The sequence below is a fragment of the Rhinolophus sinicus genome, chromosome 4 (genome assembly GCF_057876585.1).
Source record: "Rhinolophus sinicus isolate RSI-liver-muscle chromosome 4, RSI-T2T, whole genome shotgun sequence".
NCBI classification, from domain to species: Eukaryota; Metazoa; Chordata; class Mammalia; order Chiroptera; family Rhinolophidae; genus Rhinolophus; species Rhinolophus sinicus.
In genome coordinates, this window is record NC_142504.1 from 54,088,929 (window position 1) to 54,108,057 (window position 19,129).

Genomic DNA, 19,129 nt, shown 5'->3' on the forward strand with positions numbered 1-19,129 from the left:
TAAATAATCTGTCACCTTCTTTTTTCTACTCATATATACAGAAGGGGAATTCCAGCATTTTGGAACCCATAGGTTTGTACGTCTTCATTTAGACTGAATAAGGGACAAGGAATCAAAGTACAAAGAAGAGAGCAGAGGATGGTCTTAGGACAAGGAATTTCATGGGAGACGTCACATCATAGGACCTGCTGTTACACAAAGTCCCAGGAGAGCCCGTGCTGCTTGCAGCCTAGATTTCCGGCTCCCTTGTGCCAGTGTGCTGACGTTTTTTGGTGCCCTCATGCTACGCAGTTCTTCAGTCCCTTCCAGCTCAAGTCTCCTCTCTTATGGTTGATCAAACAGTGGAGACCAGGGAAAGTTAGGATGGGATACATTCCCACTTATAACCTTGTCCTTTGTTTTTCTGAACAGATGTCACTGGGTTCATTAGTATGGTCTACTCCTCGGCTTTCCAAAGTCTCTGAACATTTTAAAATTTACCATTCTCATTATGTGATTCTGTGTTTTTCTAATATTCAAAGTGTTTAGTGGCTCTCTCCTAACTGTAGTATTAAATCTGGTGTCTTTAGTCTGTTTAATCTGACATCATGGTCTTCCACACCCTGACACGATCTTTTCTTTTCCCCTTTCTCAATATAAAGTGCCTGCTCCAACCACACTCCCCTTCGGTTTCTTTCATTCTCTCCTGGAATGCTTCCCAGACTGACCATTATTCTGAAACAGTCGTGCTTTCAGGTCAGTTCTACAGCTTCATGAAACCATCCTCAAATGTCTCTACATTGGTTTAGAAGACAAGGTGTCCTTTTGTGCCTTGTATCCAGCCCATCAGTTATTAAACACAAACAGAATCCACATGAGTTGTTGTTGGGAATATTATTAAAGGTCTGCTCAACACATTGTTCCTTTCATTTCACAGCAATCTCAGAACTTGTGAATCATAGACATATTAGCTCTCAACCACAAAAAGGAGGTAAGCAGAAAGCAAGGATAGGACCCAGCATTTTTTCAATGCCAAGTAGTTACCAGAAAAGTATTATTAGTATTCCCACTTTACAGATGAAAATTCCAAAGTGTGGGAAGGTTAGTCTCAAGGTCAGGCACATGGTGAATAGTTAAGAATGGGATTCAAAAGGCAATACTTTTTACATGTATCATATTGCCTCCCTGAAGTGGTACATGAAACGTTGCTGTGTCCTTGTTTGTTCAATCACTGAATAAATATTTGTTGAGCACTGGGGATAGAGAAGTAAATGAAACACAGTGAGTTGGTGAAAATGCAGGGAAGGGAAACTAGCAGTGCCAAAAGTTGGGTGTCCGGCTGGCTGGCTAGGGCCTCTCTGATAAAGTGACACTTGAGCAGAATCCTATAGGAGAAGAGAGAGGGAGACCAGCAGACATCTCGGAGAAGGTTCCCCCGGGCGGCTGGTGCATAGTTGGGAGTTTAAGGAGAAGCGAAGAGGACAGTGTGTGGAGATCAGTGATCAAGAGGCAGAGTGGACGTAGGTGGGTCCAGAGAGAGCAGGGGAAGGTGGCAGGCTCATCATGTTGTAAGAGTTATGACTCTAGGATGGGTGGTTTCTTAAACTTGTGAAACAAAGGATTTTGTTTGGTCATAAACTGAGTTTGCTTATCAATGACTTATTTTCTAATTAACCTAATAGGGCATCTTTTTCCCCCCAGTTTTATTGAGTTATAATTGACATATAACATGTATTAGTTTAAGGTGTTCAACATGATTCTATATATATAATATATGTATATATTATATATATATATTATATATATATATATATATATCAGGTGTGATCGAAGAACAAGGTGAATCCTGCTGCCGAGTGCCATCCAACGGAAAGGCAGGGACCTTTAATACAGGAAGCAGCGTTCAAACCTTGGTAACAGTGTGTGACAAGTTTCAGCTTGTTTGGTGCAGTCAGTTGGGTGTGAGCTATGGTTGAGAGAAGGTGTGTTTTAAAGTGTGCCATAAATCATGGATCATGAAAAACGCATTAACATGAAATTTTGTTTCAAACTGCAAAATAGTGCTAAAGAAGCACATACAATGTTAAAATTAGTTTGTGATGATGCTGTAGTGACCATGAAGACAGTTTACAAGTGGTTTGAGTGATTTCATGATGGTTGTAAATCCATTGAAGACGATGAGTGATCAGGATGTCCTGAAACATCAAAAACCCAAGAGAATGTTGAAAGAGTAAGTGAAATGATTCTATCAAACAGGCAATTGACTATTAGGGAAATTTCTGTGGATCTGAACATCTTTTATGGTTCCACTCAAAGCATTTTAACAACAGATTTGAACATTAGGCGAGTGAGTGGGAAATTTCTTCCACGCATTTTGACTGTCGAACAAAACCAACAGCATTTGTTAATTTCATCGGCGTTGCATGATCATGCCACTTCAGATTCCAGCTTTTTAAGACATGTCATCACAGGAGATGAAACTTGGGTCTATGGTTATGATTCTGAGACTAAGGTTCAGAGTTCTCAGTGGAAATTACCCAGCTCTCCTTGTGCAAAAAGAGTGCATCAATCAAGATCTACGAGTAACATCAAGGTGATGTTAATTGTGTTTTTTGACTTTGATGGAATTGTGTGGGCTGAGTTTGTACCCAGGAGCACTACAGTGAACTCTGAATATTATAAGGGCTTATTAGAGTGTTTAAGAAACAATGTGCATGGAAAATGGCCTGAGAAATGAGCAAACGGTTTCATCCTCCATCATGACAACGCTCTGTATCACACATCGCTTCTGGTATATGGCAATTTCTGTTAAACAAAAATATTACGGTGTGTCCTCATCCACCTTATTCACTGGCTCTGGAACCGTGTGACTTCTGGCTCTTCTCTAAAGTCAAGCTGACCATGAAAGACAAATGTTTTGAACCAATTCAGGACATCGAGGCAGCCACAATAGCACAACTAAAAACACTCATGAAAGAGAACTTCATAACTGCTTCAGAAAGTGGCAAGAACGATGGGATAAGTGTGTTCCAAGTGAGGGGGTGTATTCTGAGGGGGATAAATGGCAGTGTGTCTTTTACTGTAATAATTGTTTTAATTTAAACATTCACCTTATGTTTTGATCACACCTCATATACATATATATATATATATATATAACATGTAATATGTCATATATATATATATATATATATATATATATATATATATATATATCGAAATGATCACCACAATAAGTTTAGTTAACATTCATCACCTTACATTGTTACAGTTTTTTTGTTGTGATGAGAAATTTTAAGATCTACTCTCTTAGCAACTTTTAAGTATATAATACAGTATGATTAACTGCTGTCACCATGATGTATATTACATCCCAGAACTTATTCATTTTATAACTGCAAGTTTTTACCTTTTAATTACCTTCACCCATTTGGCCCACCCTGAAGAGATGTCTTGAAGGGAATACTCTACCTGGTAGAATTCAGTTTTCCAGTAGCTTAGAGGCAGCAACACCTCCTTCCTCTCCTGAGGGACCCAAGAGTTTCAATGGTATATGCTTCTCTTTTATTCATTCTCTCACTCATTAATTCAACAAATAGTTACTTAACATCTACTATGTGCTGGCGACTGTATTGAGCACTAGGGATATAGCATAAAAAAACAAAACAAAAGCTCTGCCCTCCCATCCAGACTTTAATTAGAGTAACTCTTGCAGACTTTCTAGAAGACTAAAAACAAAAACAAACTCTTTCATAAAATCATTTGTTTTGATATGTCTACAAAGTTAGAATTCCATATTTTTCATATAACTGTTTTTAAAATGTTGGTTGACTAAAGTACTGCAGCTATAGGCTGTATAGGTTAGTATTTTATTGTCTTCGTGTCTTTTTGAGCATGTTGATACACATGCTACAATTTTTTTAGTGTGGTTTTCCAATCATTCCTATAGTGAAAGCATTATTTTGGTGACAGTAGCTATATTACCATGTTTTTGCCTGTTGTCTGCTATTAAACATGTTGTAAATATTATGTTATAAATGCTTTCCTTTAATGCTCATAGACACTTTCCTCAGCCTACATTTTTATTTTAGAAAGTTGTTAAAATATGTAAAAATGTAGAGATTTGTGAGAGTGAATTTGCACTGCAGACAACTTTTAAACAAAAAAATCTAGGAATGATGCACTCATGGTTTTCTTGAAACAAACAAACAAACAAACAAACAAACAAACAAAAAACCAACTCATCCTTTTCACCCAATTTGATAGCCACATGTGAAACAGAAGCATTTATGGATTTTTACAAAATTACTTTCCTAAATATACATAAAAAGTTTCCGCTCCTGTTTCAAAATCTTCGTTTCAAAGTGCTTTTATGGAGTAAGTTTTGATTCACTTCCTGAGTAATTTTCCAAGATAACTTCCCCGCCCATGGTAAGCATTTATTTAAATGTTTTAGAATCTGGTGATTCCTTTTGCGTTCTCCTATGAAAGTCACAGACTCTTTTGAAAGTGCCTACTAGAAATGTCAGTCACTTACCTCACTTTTCTGTTATTCTTGCTAAATATATTTGATGCTACTCGCCGGAGCTGTGGGTCTCATTCAGGAAGGCAGCTGCATGGTTTTGTCGTCAAGCGAGTTTTCCTTCCCCCACCAGCCCACGCACATTCCCTCAGCTCTCAGATGTCCCTACTCCCCATCCACGCCATAAGCAAGGGTTTTGTTTTTTGTTTTTTGTTTTTTTTTTAAATTTAAAGGCTGAAGACTTTCCCCTGAGCTTGCCATCTGATCCAGGGTGTTGCAGAAAGTTTGTTTACCCAGCTGCTGATCTTGAAAACTAGGCAGAGCTAAAGCACGTTAAAAGTTCTGACTGAAGCACAGAAGAGGAGATATAATAGAGACCCGTCCAGGGCCTGTTAAAGCAAACCCCTTCTCTGCGACGCCGAGGAATAACAAACTGCTAAAGCAGCAGCGCTCACGACGCATCAGCGTTTTTACCATAGTTAGGACCTCACAAAGGGTGAAGATCATGATGTGCATTGGAACTAAAGAGAAGGATGAAGATGACATATTAGCACTTGGGGAGAAATAATTGGAAAACATGAATGAGGATGAAGGAAGAGAGAAATGATAGAGACAGTAAACCACAATTCATTTTATTTCTCCCCTTTCTCTCCTCACCAACATTGTTGGCCAGGGACTTGGGGCTCTGGTGCTGCAGATGCAGAGGAGACAGATAAGATCTGAGCCCTTGATGGGCTCCAAGGTCTAATTAGGAAATAAAGGAGTACAGCGATGGTTGAGCAGTGTGTGCACAGTGCCAGGCCAGCACATGTGCAGGTGCTGGAGCCCTGAGAAGTGGCAACCACCTCCATCTGGGCAAATCAGGGAAGGCTTCCTAGAGACAGATGCCTCCTGAAGGACAAATAGAATTAGATAGGTGAAGAAAGATAGTTCAACAGGTGAAATAGCAAACTGAGTGTCATTTTATCGGGCAGAAAAAATAATCATAGAAAAATAATCATAGAAAAATAAATGTAGCTTGGAAAGAAACTGCTGACAACTTTAAATTGCTTTTTAAAAAATGCTGTCTATGAGTATACATGTTGAACAAGTCATGTCTGTATAGCCCTAGTGAGGCATTTCTAAACAGTTGGTTACACTACACTGTGATGAATAAAACGAACAGCATTAGATAAATTTAGCTTTTACAGTACTGTGGCAATCCCTTTAGTGAAATGTTATTTTGGGTTTTGAATGATCTGAATTTTCTTCAGTTAAGTTTCTAATATATAATTGAATATTTATGTGTTTTCAGAACTTACTATATCATAGTACCGTAAAATTAAATGCCATAGATCAGGGCCTTCTAACAGAGGCGCTAAACAAATATTTGTTGAATCAAGGGCTTATTAAAGAGCTTCATCTAATCTGATCATTTCCAAAATTAGCGTCAAATTAATGTTAATAGATGTATAGAATGTTGGATAGTTGGACCTGCAGATGTTAGTTTTTAAAAACTGGCATCTTGGTAAATGTGGTCCCTCATGTGCTTTCCTGCGCAGGTCCTTCAGAGACTCTGCACAGGTAAAGTTTAAACCTTAACACATGTAATTACATTTTCCACCTTGTCACCTTACAAGCACTTGCAATTCCTGATAATGTGGCCTGGACTTTTAATCCTCTGTGGCTTCCCACTAGCTCGCTGCTATTCCTTAAACGATGTAGCTTCTTTGTCTCACTGGTTGCTACCACCAGTCCTTTAAAATGAACACGGGTTTCAGGAGCTTTCGTGCCTCACTTGTCTGTTTTAAGGAGTCCCTCCCTCCCTTGCTGCTGTATCAAAGCATCTACGAGGTTAGACACTGAAGTGCGTGAACTCATTGTAGAAAAAGTGCTACATACTGGATCCTCATTGCTGAATATCACTATGGTCACCTTCAAAGTACTCCCCTTGGGAAGCTATGCACCGATGCCAGCCCCTAGTCCACCCTTCAAAGCAATTTTGGAACTCTTTTTCTGGAATGGCCATCAGAGCTATCATCGTATTACCCTTGATGTCCTGAATGTCATCAAAATGTCTTCCTTTCAATATTTCATTTATCTTCTGGTAAAGAAAGAAGTCATTGGGGGCCAGATCAGGTGGGTAGGGAAGGTGTTCCAATACAGTTATTTGTTCACTGGCTAAAAATCCCTCACAGGCAGTGCCATGCGAGCTGGTGCATTGTCGTGATGCAAGAGCCATGAATTGTTGGTGAAAAGTTCAGGTCGTCTAACTTTTTCATGCAGCCTTTTCAGTACTTCCAAAGAGTAAACTTGGTTAACTGTCCAGTTGGTACAAATTCATAATGAATAATCTCTCTGATGTTAGAAAAGGTTAGCAACATCATTGCAACAAGTTTGGGAACTTAATCGTCAGGTCTCGCATTGCACTCAGCTGTCATCATTTACTTCTCTTTCTCCTTTACAAGACTGTAATTTTTTAAGGTAGAGACTATGTCTTTTTTCTTTTTTTTTTTTTTTGTAAGACATGTTTTTTTTTTTTAGAGCAGGTTCAGGTTCACAGCAAAATTAAGAGGGAAGTACAGAGAGTTTCCCTACTCTATGTCCACACAGGCGCAGCCTCCCCCCTCTCACCATCCCCGCCAGAGTAGTGCTTTTGTTACTATTGAGGAACCTACTGTGACACGTCATAAGAGACAATGTCGTTTTGATTTTTATTTCTAGTGCCTATTTGGGTTTCTGGCACTCAATGAATGTATGAACCAATGAGGGGCAAAGTTATCCAAGTTTGGTGGAACTGGCTAAAGGGAGATGAGAGAAGACCCCCTCCCCCCCAGTGTCAGATGAAAATAAAAAAAGAAGAGCAGTGGTGGTCGGAAATGACAACTTTGTCTGAACTAACCTGAGCTGTCTCTGCTATGATCACAGAATGTCAGAAGCCTGAATTCGTGACCAGAGTCTCCCACTACTAACTCTTGGTCTCGAGCATGTCCCCTGACTCTGCTGAGCCTCAGCTTCTCGTGTACGGAACACAGGCCAATACTTACATCCTAGTGAGCACTGAGAAACAGAAGGGCGTGAAATGGCTAGCACGGTGCTCGGCTCCCAACGGTGCTCAGTCTATTTTAGGAGACTCAGCCCTCAAGAATCAGAAATTACACTTCTGAATCCTTTTACCATCAAAGTTCTCCTATATCATTTTTTAAATTCATAAATTCCATGTTTTTGAGAGATTCTTCTCTACCAAACTGTAATTATGATATTAATTAACTTCCATATTTTTGATTTAATTGTTATTTTAAATGCCAATCAAATCCTAATTAGGATGATTTGTAACTAGTATTATTGTACTGATTTAATTTAATTCTAGCAAAAGTAAAGCATGCCATTCTCGCCGGCCTGTCTAGTCTTATGGTAACTAAATACATGATTTTTCTTCAACTTAAACCAATTTTTTAAAAATAGCTCATGACTGAGGTCCACATGACTGAGGACTGCATTTAACTTTGTATAGCGCTCTTCATAAAGCCTGTTAATAGTGCTTAGTTGTTTTTAAAGCAGAAGTGGACCCTGATAGCTCATACTCTATTCCCTTTCAAGAAATACTTGTTTCTCAGTGTGAGCAATGAATTGGGAACTTGTGAATATTCCGCTGCATTTGTGGTTGTAGCTCATAAAGAAGGAAACACTTTTGTGTGTTCTGTGGTGGCTGTGCTGTGTTCTGTGGTGGCTGTGCTGTGTTAATAGCCTATATGAACAGTTTCAGTCTGGGCCTTTGGACTAAGTGAGTGTGTCATTATGATGGTTACAGTTTTCAAAGTTTTGGTGGCTATCTTTGACCTTCCTGAAAGCTGAAGTCTTACTTTTCTGTTAAACGACATCTATAATATCCTGCATTTTTATTTTTGGTAGAAAATCAAACTCCGACCTGCACGGAACCTCCCGGGAGCCCCATTGGCTGTCAGACCTGGGACATGCATCAGCGTTGACTATGCGTCTGAAGGTGGGAGCCAGACCCTGGCTCCTCCCTGAAGCAATTTGTGCCTGAAGAGGGTTCACTTCGCGTCTCTGGGGTGCCCCCTGTTGGCTGTTCCCAGCCGTGCTCGCTTTTACCTTCTGACCTGACTTTTCCCAGCTCGGTTCTTCAGTGCCCAAGCTCTCTGTCGTATTCGCTCCTCTGCAGCTTCCCGGTTCCACCGAGACCTACTTCCTGCAGCTGCCCGGCCGCCTGCTCCAACCGGACGCAGCAGAGCTGTGGTCCTGGACAGCTCTCTCTCCTGCACTGGCTCTCTTTCCTACATCTCAAATCTTCCTCTTTCTTGGCCAGTTCTTTCATTTTCTGATATGGCTGCTAAGAATTGGTTAATGGATGGTAAATTTTCCAGAAAAAAAAAAGTAAAGCTACCTCATATTTCATTTCTAATAGCTATGTATCTCTTGCCTCTTCCTCTTCCCCCTTTCTTAAATAATCCCCATTTCAATCCTCCCTCCTGCCTTCCTTCCCTGGCCCCATCTTTTGTCCTTACCCGTCTTTCACAATTTAAACAGTTTTAAAATTAAACATAGATATTATGTATCAACTTGCTAGTTGAGTTTTACTTATTTTCGTAAAGGTTTCATTGAACAAGTGGTTTTACTTAGAGAACAGGGAGGATTTTATCAGTGGTCACCATTGTGATATAATTTAGAAGTACTGGAAGTTACCGCTAGTACACAGAATATTTTGTTCATTTCACAGATTCTGCAGTTAGAGATTCTTTTGTTTTGGCTTAAAAGTTTGTCTATTCTTCAGCTTTAGACAGCACAGGGAGAGTAAAAGCAAGAACTCTTATTCTTTAGTGTAAATAAATTTTCCCGAACCTTTTCCTCAGATTCGATTTAAATGTTGAGAAAGTAGAGAAGTCATGACAGCCCTGTCTGCCTAAGGCGGGTGAAGAGCAGAATGAGAAATGAGAGCATTCAGGAGCCCAGAGGTTCAGGTCCCCCTGCCAACACTGGTGCCAGGGCCAGAAGGCCATGGAGTCTCTTAATGCTGGTTAATTGCTCCCCTCTCGAAGCCTCACAACAGTCCACTCTCCATGTCTACATGTTTTTAGTACTCATAGAGAAATTTATTGTTTTCTCCCTCTGAAACTTTTTGGTCGGTCTAATATTGTCTTTCCCATATGATCACATTTTAAAATCTCTTCTGCCAGCCTTTACCCCCTGATTTCTATTAGTATCTTATGAGGCCGTATTTCATGTGATTTATATATATCCTCAACCTACATATTTAGTTTATTGTAACCTCCTCCCAGCCTTTCATAATGCTTTGAATCATATCATTGTAGGTTTATCTGGCATCCACTGCAAAGAGCTGATTTGGGTGAATAGACCTGACATTTGGAGTGGGTCACATTTGTTTTCTTATGCATTCCATGGCAGCTCTGCCATTATCAGCTCATAGATGGTCCCTTGTAAAATCTCTGTATTTTATGTGGTACATTTTCTGAATGTTGGTTATTTGGAGATAGATTTAAGTGGCTATGTGTTGTTACTATAAAATCAGCCTGGAGGGAAAAAGAATGAAACACAGCCCTGGAATCCATGCTTTTGGCTTACAGAATGCAGAGGGAACCACTGCAACTGCAAACAAGCTGCTCCGGACCAGGGCTCTTTCCAACCTGTTAGGAGAACTCTCTGTGACTGAGAATAAAATGATGTCTTTAAGTGAGTCAGGATGGAATGGAATGTCATCCCACTCCTCTGCAGCCCCAGTCCCCATTTTTTTTCCAGGAGGGCTGTAAACCATTCCACACTGCCTTTTAGTGGAAAGAATTAGGTGGTAGTGGTGGGATATTTATGTGTATGGGTAGAGGGGGATGATGGTGGTGGGAGGGAGTCCAGCAAACTGTTTCCCTGGATAAAACATTTAATACCCTCGTTTCTCCATTGGAACTTAATGCATAGTTTTAGATTTATAGAATGTTAGAGTTCTAAACTTGGTGAGCTGGATAGAACTTTGGATATCATTGAACTTAACCCATTCTGAAGTGTAAGAACTTAGAATTTAACAGCATCATGGCCAGAGACCCCTCAGAACCAACTCTAGAGGCCTTCCTGTTGGGAGGGTGTAGGTGCAGCTCTCCAGACTTTTCTGGCTGACGTTGTTTTGCTCCTGACTTTTGAATTGGATAGAGAACCTGGAGTTTGACACAGTCCCCAGACACTCTGGTTTACACCCAGACTCCTTTCTGCCTTGCCCGATTTCCTGCCTGTCTTTGACCCAGACTGAATTCTGTGCTACAACTTCTTTGCCCCCACTTGGGTTCTATTCTTATCTCCTCTTAGCTTTGGCTTGCCAGCATAGGCCTTCCTTTGGCCTTTGAGCTTACACCAGCTGATGTTTCTAGTAAGAGCTGGTTCTACCTCTCTTCCAGTGTTGACAGCTGACATCCTTGCTGAGTCTTGATGTCTACCAGCTGTCCAGCATCCTGGACCATTCCCATGTTACCAGCTGCTCCTGACCATCTTCACCTGGACAATGCACAGTAGTTTTGGCAAGCTACTCACTGCTTCCAATGCCAGACTGGACCTACCTTGATTCTACTTTAACATGTTTTCCCCAGTATCACATAGCTCATTGGTGACGCTCAAATTGGAATCTGATTCAATGCCATTTCTACAGTACTTACAGAATAATTGCTTATTTTCCTTTTCTGTAACTATAAATTTTATGTTTAGAATATTGTAGCTAGGAAAAGAGCGTAAGTGATCATTCTGTCCCTCCCCACTTAACACACACACACACACACACACACACACACACACACACACCACATTTAATCATTCAATTTCTATTTTCCTTTCTTAATGATTTTTCTTTCCTCTGTTGTGAATTGTTTTTTTTTCCTCATTTGCTAACTTTGGAAAAAGAAAAATCCAGACATTGGAATGTCTGAGTTTATTTAAGTCTCAGTATGCTGTTCAATTTAATGAAGGGAAACAAAAAAGGAAAATTAGAATGCTGGCCTTGACTTTCCTGGCTGTGGGATTGGTCCTCTTTGGTGGCCACTGATACATACTGTATTTGGAGAATACGAGTAATCGATGGTGCCAAGCTCTTTCTAAACACATCAAAATATAGAAGTTAATTCTAAAATAAATTTAGAACTATTAGAAAGTTAGAAATTGTGGGAAACTTAATTGTTTTATAATAATTTAACATTTTCTAAAATAGATTAAGGAAAGAAAAGGGGACCTATTTAGTTTACTTAATGAGGCATACAAAGTATGATAAAAAGATATGGTGAATGTTTAAATAAAAAAAATTATTACAGTAAAAAACACATTGCCATTAATCTCCCTCAAAATATTCCCCCTCGCTTCGGACATACTTATCCCATCGTTCTTGCCACTTTCTGAAGCAGTTCTGGAAGTTCTCCTTCATGAGTGTCTTTACTTCATCCTCCATCCTGACAATGCTCTGTGTCACACATCACTTCTGGTATCTGGCAATCTCTATTAAATAGAAACATTACCGTGTCTCATTATCCACCTTATTCACTGGATCTGGCACTGTGTGATGCCATGAGGGGTAAACATTTTTAATCGATTCAGGACGTCAAGGCAGCCATGACAGGACAACAAAAGACACTCATGAAAGAGGACTTCCAGAACTGCTTCAGAAAGTGGCAAGAACAATAGGATAAGTGTGTTTGAAGCAAGGAGGGGTGGTATTTTGAGGGGGATTAATGGCAGTGTGTCTTTTACTGTAATTTTTTTTAATTAAAGTTTATTGGGGTGACAATTTTTAGTAAAGTTACATAGGTTTCAGGTGTACAATTCTGTAGTATATCGTCTATACATCACATTGTGTGTTCATCACCCAGAGTCAGTTCTCCTTCCATCACCATATATTTGATCCCTTTTACCCTCATCTGCTAAGTGAAAGTTTTTAAAATTTAAATATTCACTGTATGTTTTGATCACACCTCATATGTCATACTTGGATACCCGGCTAATAGAGAGCATATAGTCTTTTCTAGTGTCTATGAAACATTTACAAACTCTGATGACAGACTAGGTTAACACAATATATCTTAGTAAGCTTCAGAAAAGAATAACCAACTACAATGAAATACTCCAAAAATTAATAACTAATTTAAATATATAAGCCTAGCTATAACTATAAAACAGTACTGTAAGTAAAAAAAAAAAATTAGTGGGATGAAAATCTTAAAACCTTAGATAACTATTGTGCTACAGCAAATGATCCTAAAACCTCTTGCTTTAAAATGGGTTGGCAAACTTTTTCCATCAAGGGCTAGATAGGAAGTATTCTAGGCTTTGCTGACTGTATGGTCTCTCTCCCAGCACCTCTCTCAACTACTGTAGCAGGATAGTAACCACAGACAATGCTTAAGTGAGTGAGACTGACTGTTTTCCAATAGAACATGAGTTATGGACACTGAGATTTGAATTTTATATAATTTTCATGTCTTATGAAATATTCTTTAAAAAAAACTGGGCCATTTGAATGTTTTTTATGGTAGAATAAATAGTTCTCTTGATGACTTCAGAAACGTAAGCTGTTTGGTAGTACTCAGAAACATCACACTAAAGGTGGTTTTCCTGACTGGTGTATAGTCTTCAGTAATTATAAGGAGTTTCTTGTAGGAACCTGCTGTCAAACCAATGAGATGGCGTTTATGCATTCATCATTTTCAGGACTGGGCATCTTTGGTAACCTGGGCATATTTCCCCCAAATAACCTTGCTTCCCGTGTCACAACGCCCAACTTGCCCACGTTCACCTCAGTGAGCATACCTTTGGTAATAACACCCAAAGCTGTATAAAGTGAGGATGAGGGACTCTACTTTACACCCGGTACTGGCAGGCAGAAGGTGGCTCTCAGTGAGGAGTGTTACATGGAGCTTACGGAAACAGAAGTCCATCGGCCTGCTGAATCTTTCACATTTAGGTGGCTTTCGAGTAAAGCCATCTCCAGCAAAGCATACTTCAGTAACCATCCTCTTCCATGTTTTCTCTTTCTCTTTTCTGTTCTAATAACTTTTCACACCTCTGTTTCTCCCTGGGCACAAACTTTGGGCAGAGGGACTTACCATTTTCCCCACTTTCTCTTTTTGGTTTTGTTTAATCATACTGGAAAGTAGCTCGGCCCTGTCCCCTCTCTGCCCAGAATATATGCAGGTACCGCTCCTTGTGGAGTCTTTTAATCATTTTTTTGTTTGGTGTTTCTCTTTTCATGCACCTTGATTGTCTTTTTCACGTGCATTTTCTCAGCATAGCGCTGTTTATGGTAGAACTTAGCTTTGAGGCCAGTCATTGTTTTTGCCTTCTTTGAACGTTCATGAGCCTCTTTACCTCCCACCTTCCTTCTTTCTCTTTGTCTCATGGTAATCCAAATGATATCATAGCGCTTATGGTGTGACTCAATATATTAGTTTTGTGACATGGTTACAGCCGCTGAGTCGCTGGGCACAGATCCATCCCCCGCGCAAGAAGCTCTCAGCTCTCGGGTCTCAGAAACTTCACGAGCGAGATAGTCTTTTGATTTCTGTCAACCACTTAAAAATGTAACATCCATTTTTAGCTTAAGGGTTCTACAAAAACACACTAAATGTGGTCCATAGTTTTTGAGTCCCCATTTTGAAACAGCAGTGGTTTTTTATTTTTCCTGTTTCTGAGCATTGTCTTGATGGTTCTGCTGGATTTGGAGTACCCACTTATATATTTGGGGATCCATCTAGGTTTCAGCTAGGTGATCATGTAGGCTGGAACGTCCAGGATAGCTGCACTCACGTGTCTGGTTGGTACTGGCTCTTGGCTGCATGGAGTGGCTTGGATCTCTTCCTCATCTTTTTTGTCCTTCAGGCTGGAGAGCCTGACATGGTAGTAGTTGAACACGTGTTCAAAGAGGAAGGCAGAAGCTAGGAAGCCTCTTGAGGTCTGGGCTCTGGAACTTGCACAACGTCTCTTCTATCCCGTTTTGCTTGTTAAAATGAGTCATGAGGCCAGCCCAGATTCAAACCAAAAGCAATCGTTTATTTTTTTAGAGAATTTCTTACAATCTTAATATTCTAATATATATCACGAATCCCTATGGCGAAATGTAGCAAGCAGTGATTTCCAAACTATGTGACCAGAGAAACTTGCTTTTCTCCTTCCTATTCCATTATCCCCTACTTCGTTAACATATTGAGGGACATTAGTGTGCCTTGGAACACAGTTAGGGAAATCAGAGTATATCATCTAATATAATTTAGGAAAATAAATACTGAAATAATACCAGATAGGATAATAATATATGATTATAATTATATATAAGTATATAATTATAATAGAATAATAATCTATCAAAAGAATAAACCACCACAATTAAGCAGAGCTTATCCCAGATATTAAAGTTATAGAAAACCTTGGAATTGAATTTTCATAGGAGTTCTGAACTTTGCTGTTATATTGCACTACAATAGAGTTATGTAATTCTTGGACTAGTTTGGATTATTTTAATACCAGAACAAAAGGACTGTGCATTCATGCTCTAGTTTAGCTCATAACATAAAACAATCAAAGAAAGTATAATTAATGCCACAGTTATCTGTGGTATGCTTAAAGATAAATTATTTAAATTCTTAAAGTAATTAAATTCAGTAATTACTTCAAGCTAGTAGAAGATTTAAGAATGATTCAAAAATAGCATACGGTAGTGTCTTAGTTTGATCCAGGGACTTGGGTACAGGTAATTTATTAGGAAAATGACCTCAAGAAATACAAATAAACAAGGGGCACAGTGAGGCAAGGAAGGGTGCGTTGATGAGCAGGTTGTCATTGTGGGCACCTGTCATGCTGGGGACACTGAAAACTACATGGGACATGCTTCAGAATCATCTCTGCAGAGGATGGGTATGCTGGGGCATTTGTCCACAGCTCCTACCTCCCAGTGTTGGAAGGCTGCCCCTGGAGGTGCAGGCCAACCACTCCACGGCTTTAGAGAAAGCCCACCTACAAATCGGAGGTGCGGGCATTGGAGATAGGAGGCTGTCAGCAGGCTGGGACTGTCCCTGTGTAACTGCAGTAGAGCCCTGTTGGTTAGGGCACATGGAATGGGGCATCGATAGCCTGCAGCTGTCGGTCTCAGAGGACAGGAAAGGATGAAGGAATCACGGTTAACAGCAACTGAAGCTCGAATCAGAGAGCTCAGCTTTCAGTATTTGTCTTATTAGTTGTAAGATATTTGGAAAACTGTGACTTCTGTGTTTCAGATTTTTTGTAATTGGGGAATAATAATACAGTAGTACCTCGGTTTTCAAACGTCTCCATTGATGAACATTTCAGTTTGCGAACACCATAAATCTGGAAGTAAATGCTTTAGTTTTCGGACACACCTCGGAACTCGAACATGTCAAGCAGCTTTCGCTGAGAGCAAGATCCTGAGGCCTCGGCTGTTTTCGGATGTTTCAGAATTCAAATGGTCTTATGGAATGGATTATGTTCGAAAACTGAGGTACCACTGTAACCCTTATGTCTAGAATTGTTGGAGAATTGAAAGGTAAGACTCTCAGAAGAGTGCCTGGCTTAGGGCAAGCACTTGGTAGGGATCCGGCTGGGCAGCAGTATAGTGAGATGCTGCTCAGTGTGTGGGTAACAGATCTGTTAATGAGGTCTAAGCTTTCTGCCCCATTTGGCAGACATGGGGCACGCTGACCTCCATTAAGTACTTACCCCAAAACACTTGCTTTTTTAGACCCTCACTACTACTAAGCTTCATTTGTCTTTGTGCATTTATTATTTTTGGACTTAAATACGTTTTTCATTACTTTTGTTTCAAACAAATTAATTGTTCAAACAACCTGACTGCTGTCTCTACCCATTTCTTGTTATTCATGAATCTGACCAACATGACATCATCTAAATCCTCACTTCGGTTCAACAGCAGAAACCATCCTTTCTCTCCGAGATTGACACTGAACTCTGGGTGTATCCTTGCCTTACTTCAAATTCACACAGTTATGGCATCACGCTAACTACATTTCTCTACCTCACCCACAGAGGTATTCTGAACGACCTTGTTAGTAGTGGTGGTGAAATCCAGCATCCCTTTGCCCATAGTATTTCCCTCACATACCTGTTTAGAACCCAATCAGAACAGAAAATGAGACTGGCTTGGTATTACTTGCCTCTAAGAAAACCATATTAGCTACTAATTCTTACTATTTACTTTTCTAAGAATTAAAAATGTGCTTCAAAGTCCTTCACTCAACAAATACATATTGAGCTCCCACTCTGCCTATCATTATTTTGAGTCCTAGAGTTACTTTCCACAATTCAACATCAAATGAATAAAGCCCAGTTTCCTCATATTAAAAACAGCACAATAATCATGCCTCCTTGCAAAGTCGTTACTATGATTTAGTGAGATAATGGATGAAAGCACCTAGCACAGTGCCAGAATGGAAAAGGTAGTCCATATGTCCGTTTCCAGAGAGAGTAAACTCAAAAATCTTACACATACGTTTATTGATTGATGATTTATCCATTAGTGCATATGTTCAAGCACCTTTTTGTTGCTCACCACATTTATTGAGGTGTGTAGCATGAGGGGAGGTGGAAAGACCATGGATTCTGGAGCTCATACTACCTGGGTTCTAATCCTGGCTCTATCTCCTACTAACTCTGTGACCTTGGCAAATCACTTAAACCTCTGTAGGCTTTAGGCTCCTCATCTATCAAATGGGGACAATCTAGTATTTATGTTTAGGGTTGTTGTGAGTAATAGATGTGTAATCTATGTAAAGTGCTTACAACAGTGTCTGGCACATAATATATGCCATATAAATGTCAGCGATCAAATGTCAGGCTCTGTCCTGATTTAAGGGCTACACCAGAGACAAGCCAGACTCATTTCCTGCGCTCAGTACTTACGGTTAGTGGGGATCCCCATATTCTGTGTGAAGCCATGAGACTGCTTCAATCGTCCTTTTTTAAAAAGAATTGGAAAAATTTTGAAGCAAAAAGAATATGATGAACACTTAGTTCTATTTATATATTGCCAAATTGTTTTGGAGTTTTGTTAATGTACATACATAATTATATGCACATATAATTATGAGTTCTGTTTTTGAATTTCTTAAGTATTTTTGTGTATGTTGTGTAAAGTATGTAGTGTATAATGGTTATATATTTACTTTAAATTGCTTATGTAATAACCTGTTGTATACATATTCTGCAGTATATGAAGGCATTTTGTTGTTTCCTAGGCATTTAGGGTATTTTTACTATTTTACTGCTATTAGAAGCTTTTGATTTGAATATCACTGTACAAAAGGAATCATTTAAACTGAACGAACAGATTTATAATTCTTATTATTTAATAACAGTTTGTTTTCAAGAAAATTTGAGTTAATTTGTAGCACCTCAGTAATGTGTTATCATTCATTTTTCCCACTTTGTACAGTAAATAGTGATACCTCAAATAGTTTAATTTGCTTTTCTTAAATTATAAGTGGGGCTGAGCATGTTTCTTTGTAATTATTTTCATCTCTTCCCTTTACATAAAATATTTTTCTCCACTGATGAGTAGGCTCTGAATTGTTTAAATCCTTATTATATGCCATATTGAGGAGTAAGTAAAGGATGCAGTAGTGTTTAGCTCATGGAAGAGAAGACTTGTTAGAAGAGCATGACTGTTGTTTTAAAATATTAAAGGGCTGAGAAGAACATGGTATGAGCCTGCTTAGGATTCAACAAGGATGAATGGGAGGAAATTTCCAGATGCAAATTCCAGGATGAATGTGAATGGTTGTATTCTAACATTTACAGCATTGGTTCTCGCCAGAAAGGATCCTTAGAATCTCCATCAGGGAAAGGAGGCTGGTGTGGGTGAGGCGAGGGAGAATGGAGAAAGAACAGAAAGATTGGGAAGCTGGAGTCCTTACTGAGAGATTTCTAAGTGTGTGCTGAGTTACTTCTGAAAGCACTGTTTCCCCCAGCAGAGTGCATCCTATACTGTACATACGTAAGTGCAGCTGGGGGACCACTATTCTGGGTTTCATGTGTTGGAGGAAACTGCCAGTAAAATTCATTCCACCTCTGGCATCCTTTGAAATAAAAAATAGCATTTTACAGCTTATAACTCTCTATACCATTTTCATGTTAGTGTATTGTGTGCTACAACAATATAACGTTCCTTTTCCTGAGACTATTCATTCATGGAAGACACCAGATGAGCACATGGGTAAATTTGTGAAGCCGTAGGTTTTCATGCTTTATTTGAAAATTTCTTTTTTTTAATGGATTTAAATTAAATTCAGTAGAGCTATATTAAAAACAGGATTTTGAAACAAAAAAATTAAGGGGAAGTTGCAGGCTTGCATTTCATGATGTGTTGCTTTCCATTACCACATATATGGATTTAGATTATGTTTGATATGATGCTGATGGCCTAAATGTGAATTTTAAAGTGGCTTTGGGGACTATGCATGGGCCTCATAAATCCTAGGTGATGTATTTTAATCTAATGAAGGACTGGATTAAAGGAAGCATGAAAAAAAAATAGAAACTGAATAACAAATGAGTGTCTTTTGACCTTAAAATGGCACCTGAATTGCAGTTTATTAGGAAGCTTCTCCAAATATCTTAAAAATA

General features: G+C 39.2%; 1 protein-coding gene and 1 pseudogene across 25 annotated transcripts in view; one reads left to right on the forward strand and one right to left on the reverse strand.

Moving 5' to 3' along the window:
* The window catches only part of SUGCT (succinyl-CoA:glutarate-CoA transferase), a 743,714-nt gene that overhangs the window by 313,815 nt on the left and 410,770 nt on the right, over positions 1 to 19,129 (forward strand). The window contains exon 12 of one of the 25 annotated variants that reach the window (XM_088797846.1): positions 8,393 to 9,060. The exons of the other annotated variants lie outside the window; for them this stretch is intronic. Within the exon in view, the coding sequence (XP_088653972.1) occupies positions 8,393 to 8,528 (136 nt within the window). The 3' untranslated portion in view covers positions 8,529 to 9,060. Of the gene's footprint in view, positions 1 to 8,392; positions 9,061 to 19,129 lie in introns of those variants that run through there. 25 annotated transcript variants of the gene reach the window in all.
* Positions 13,149 to 14,875, reverse strand: LOC109433740 (ribosome biogenesis protein NSA2 homolog pseudogene; annotated as a pseudogene).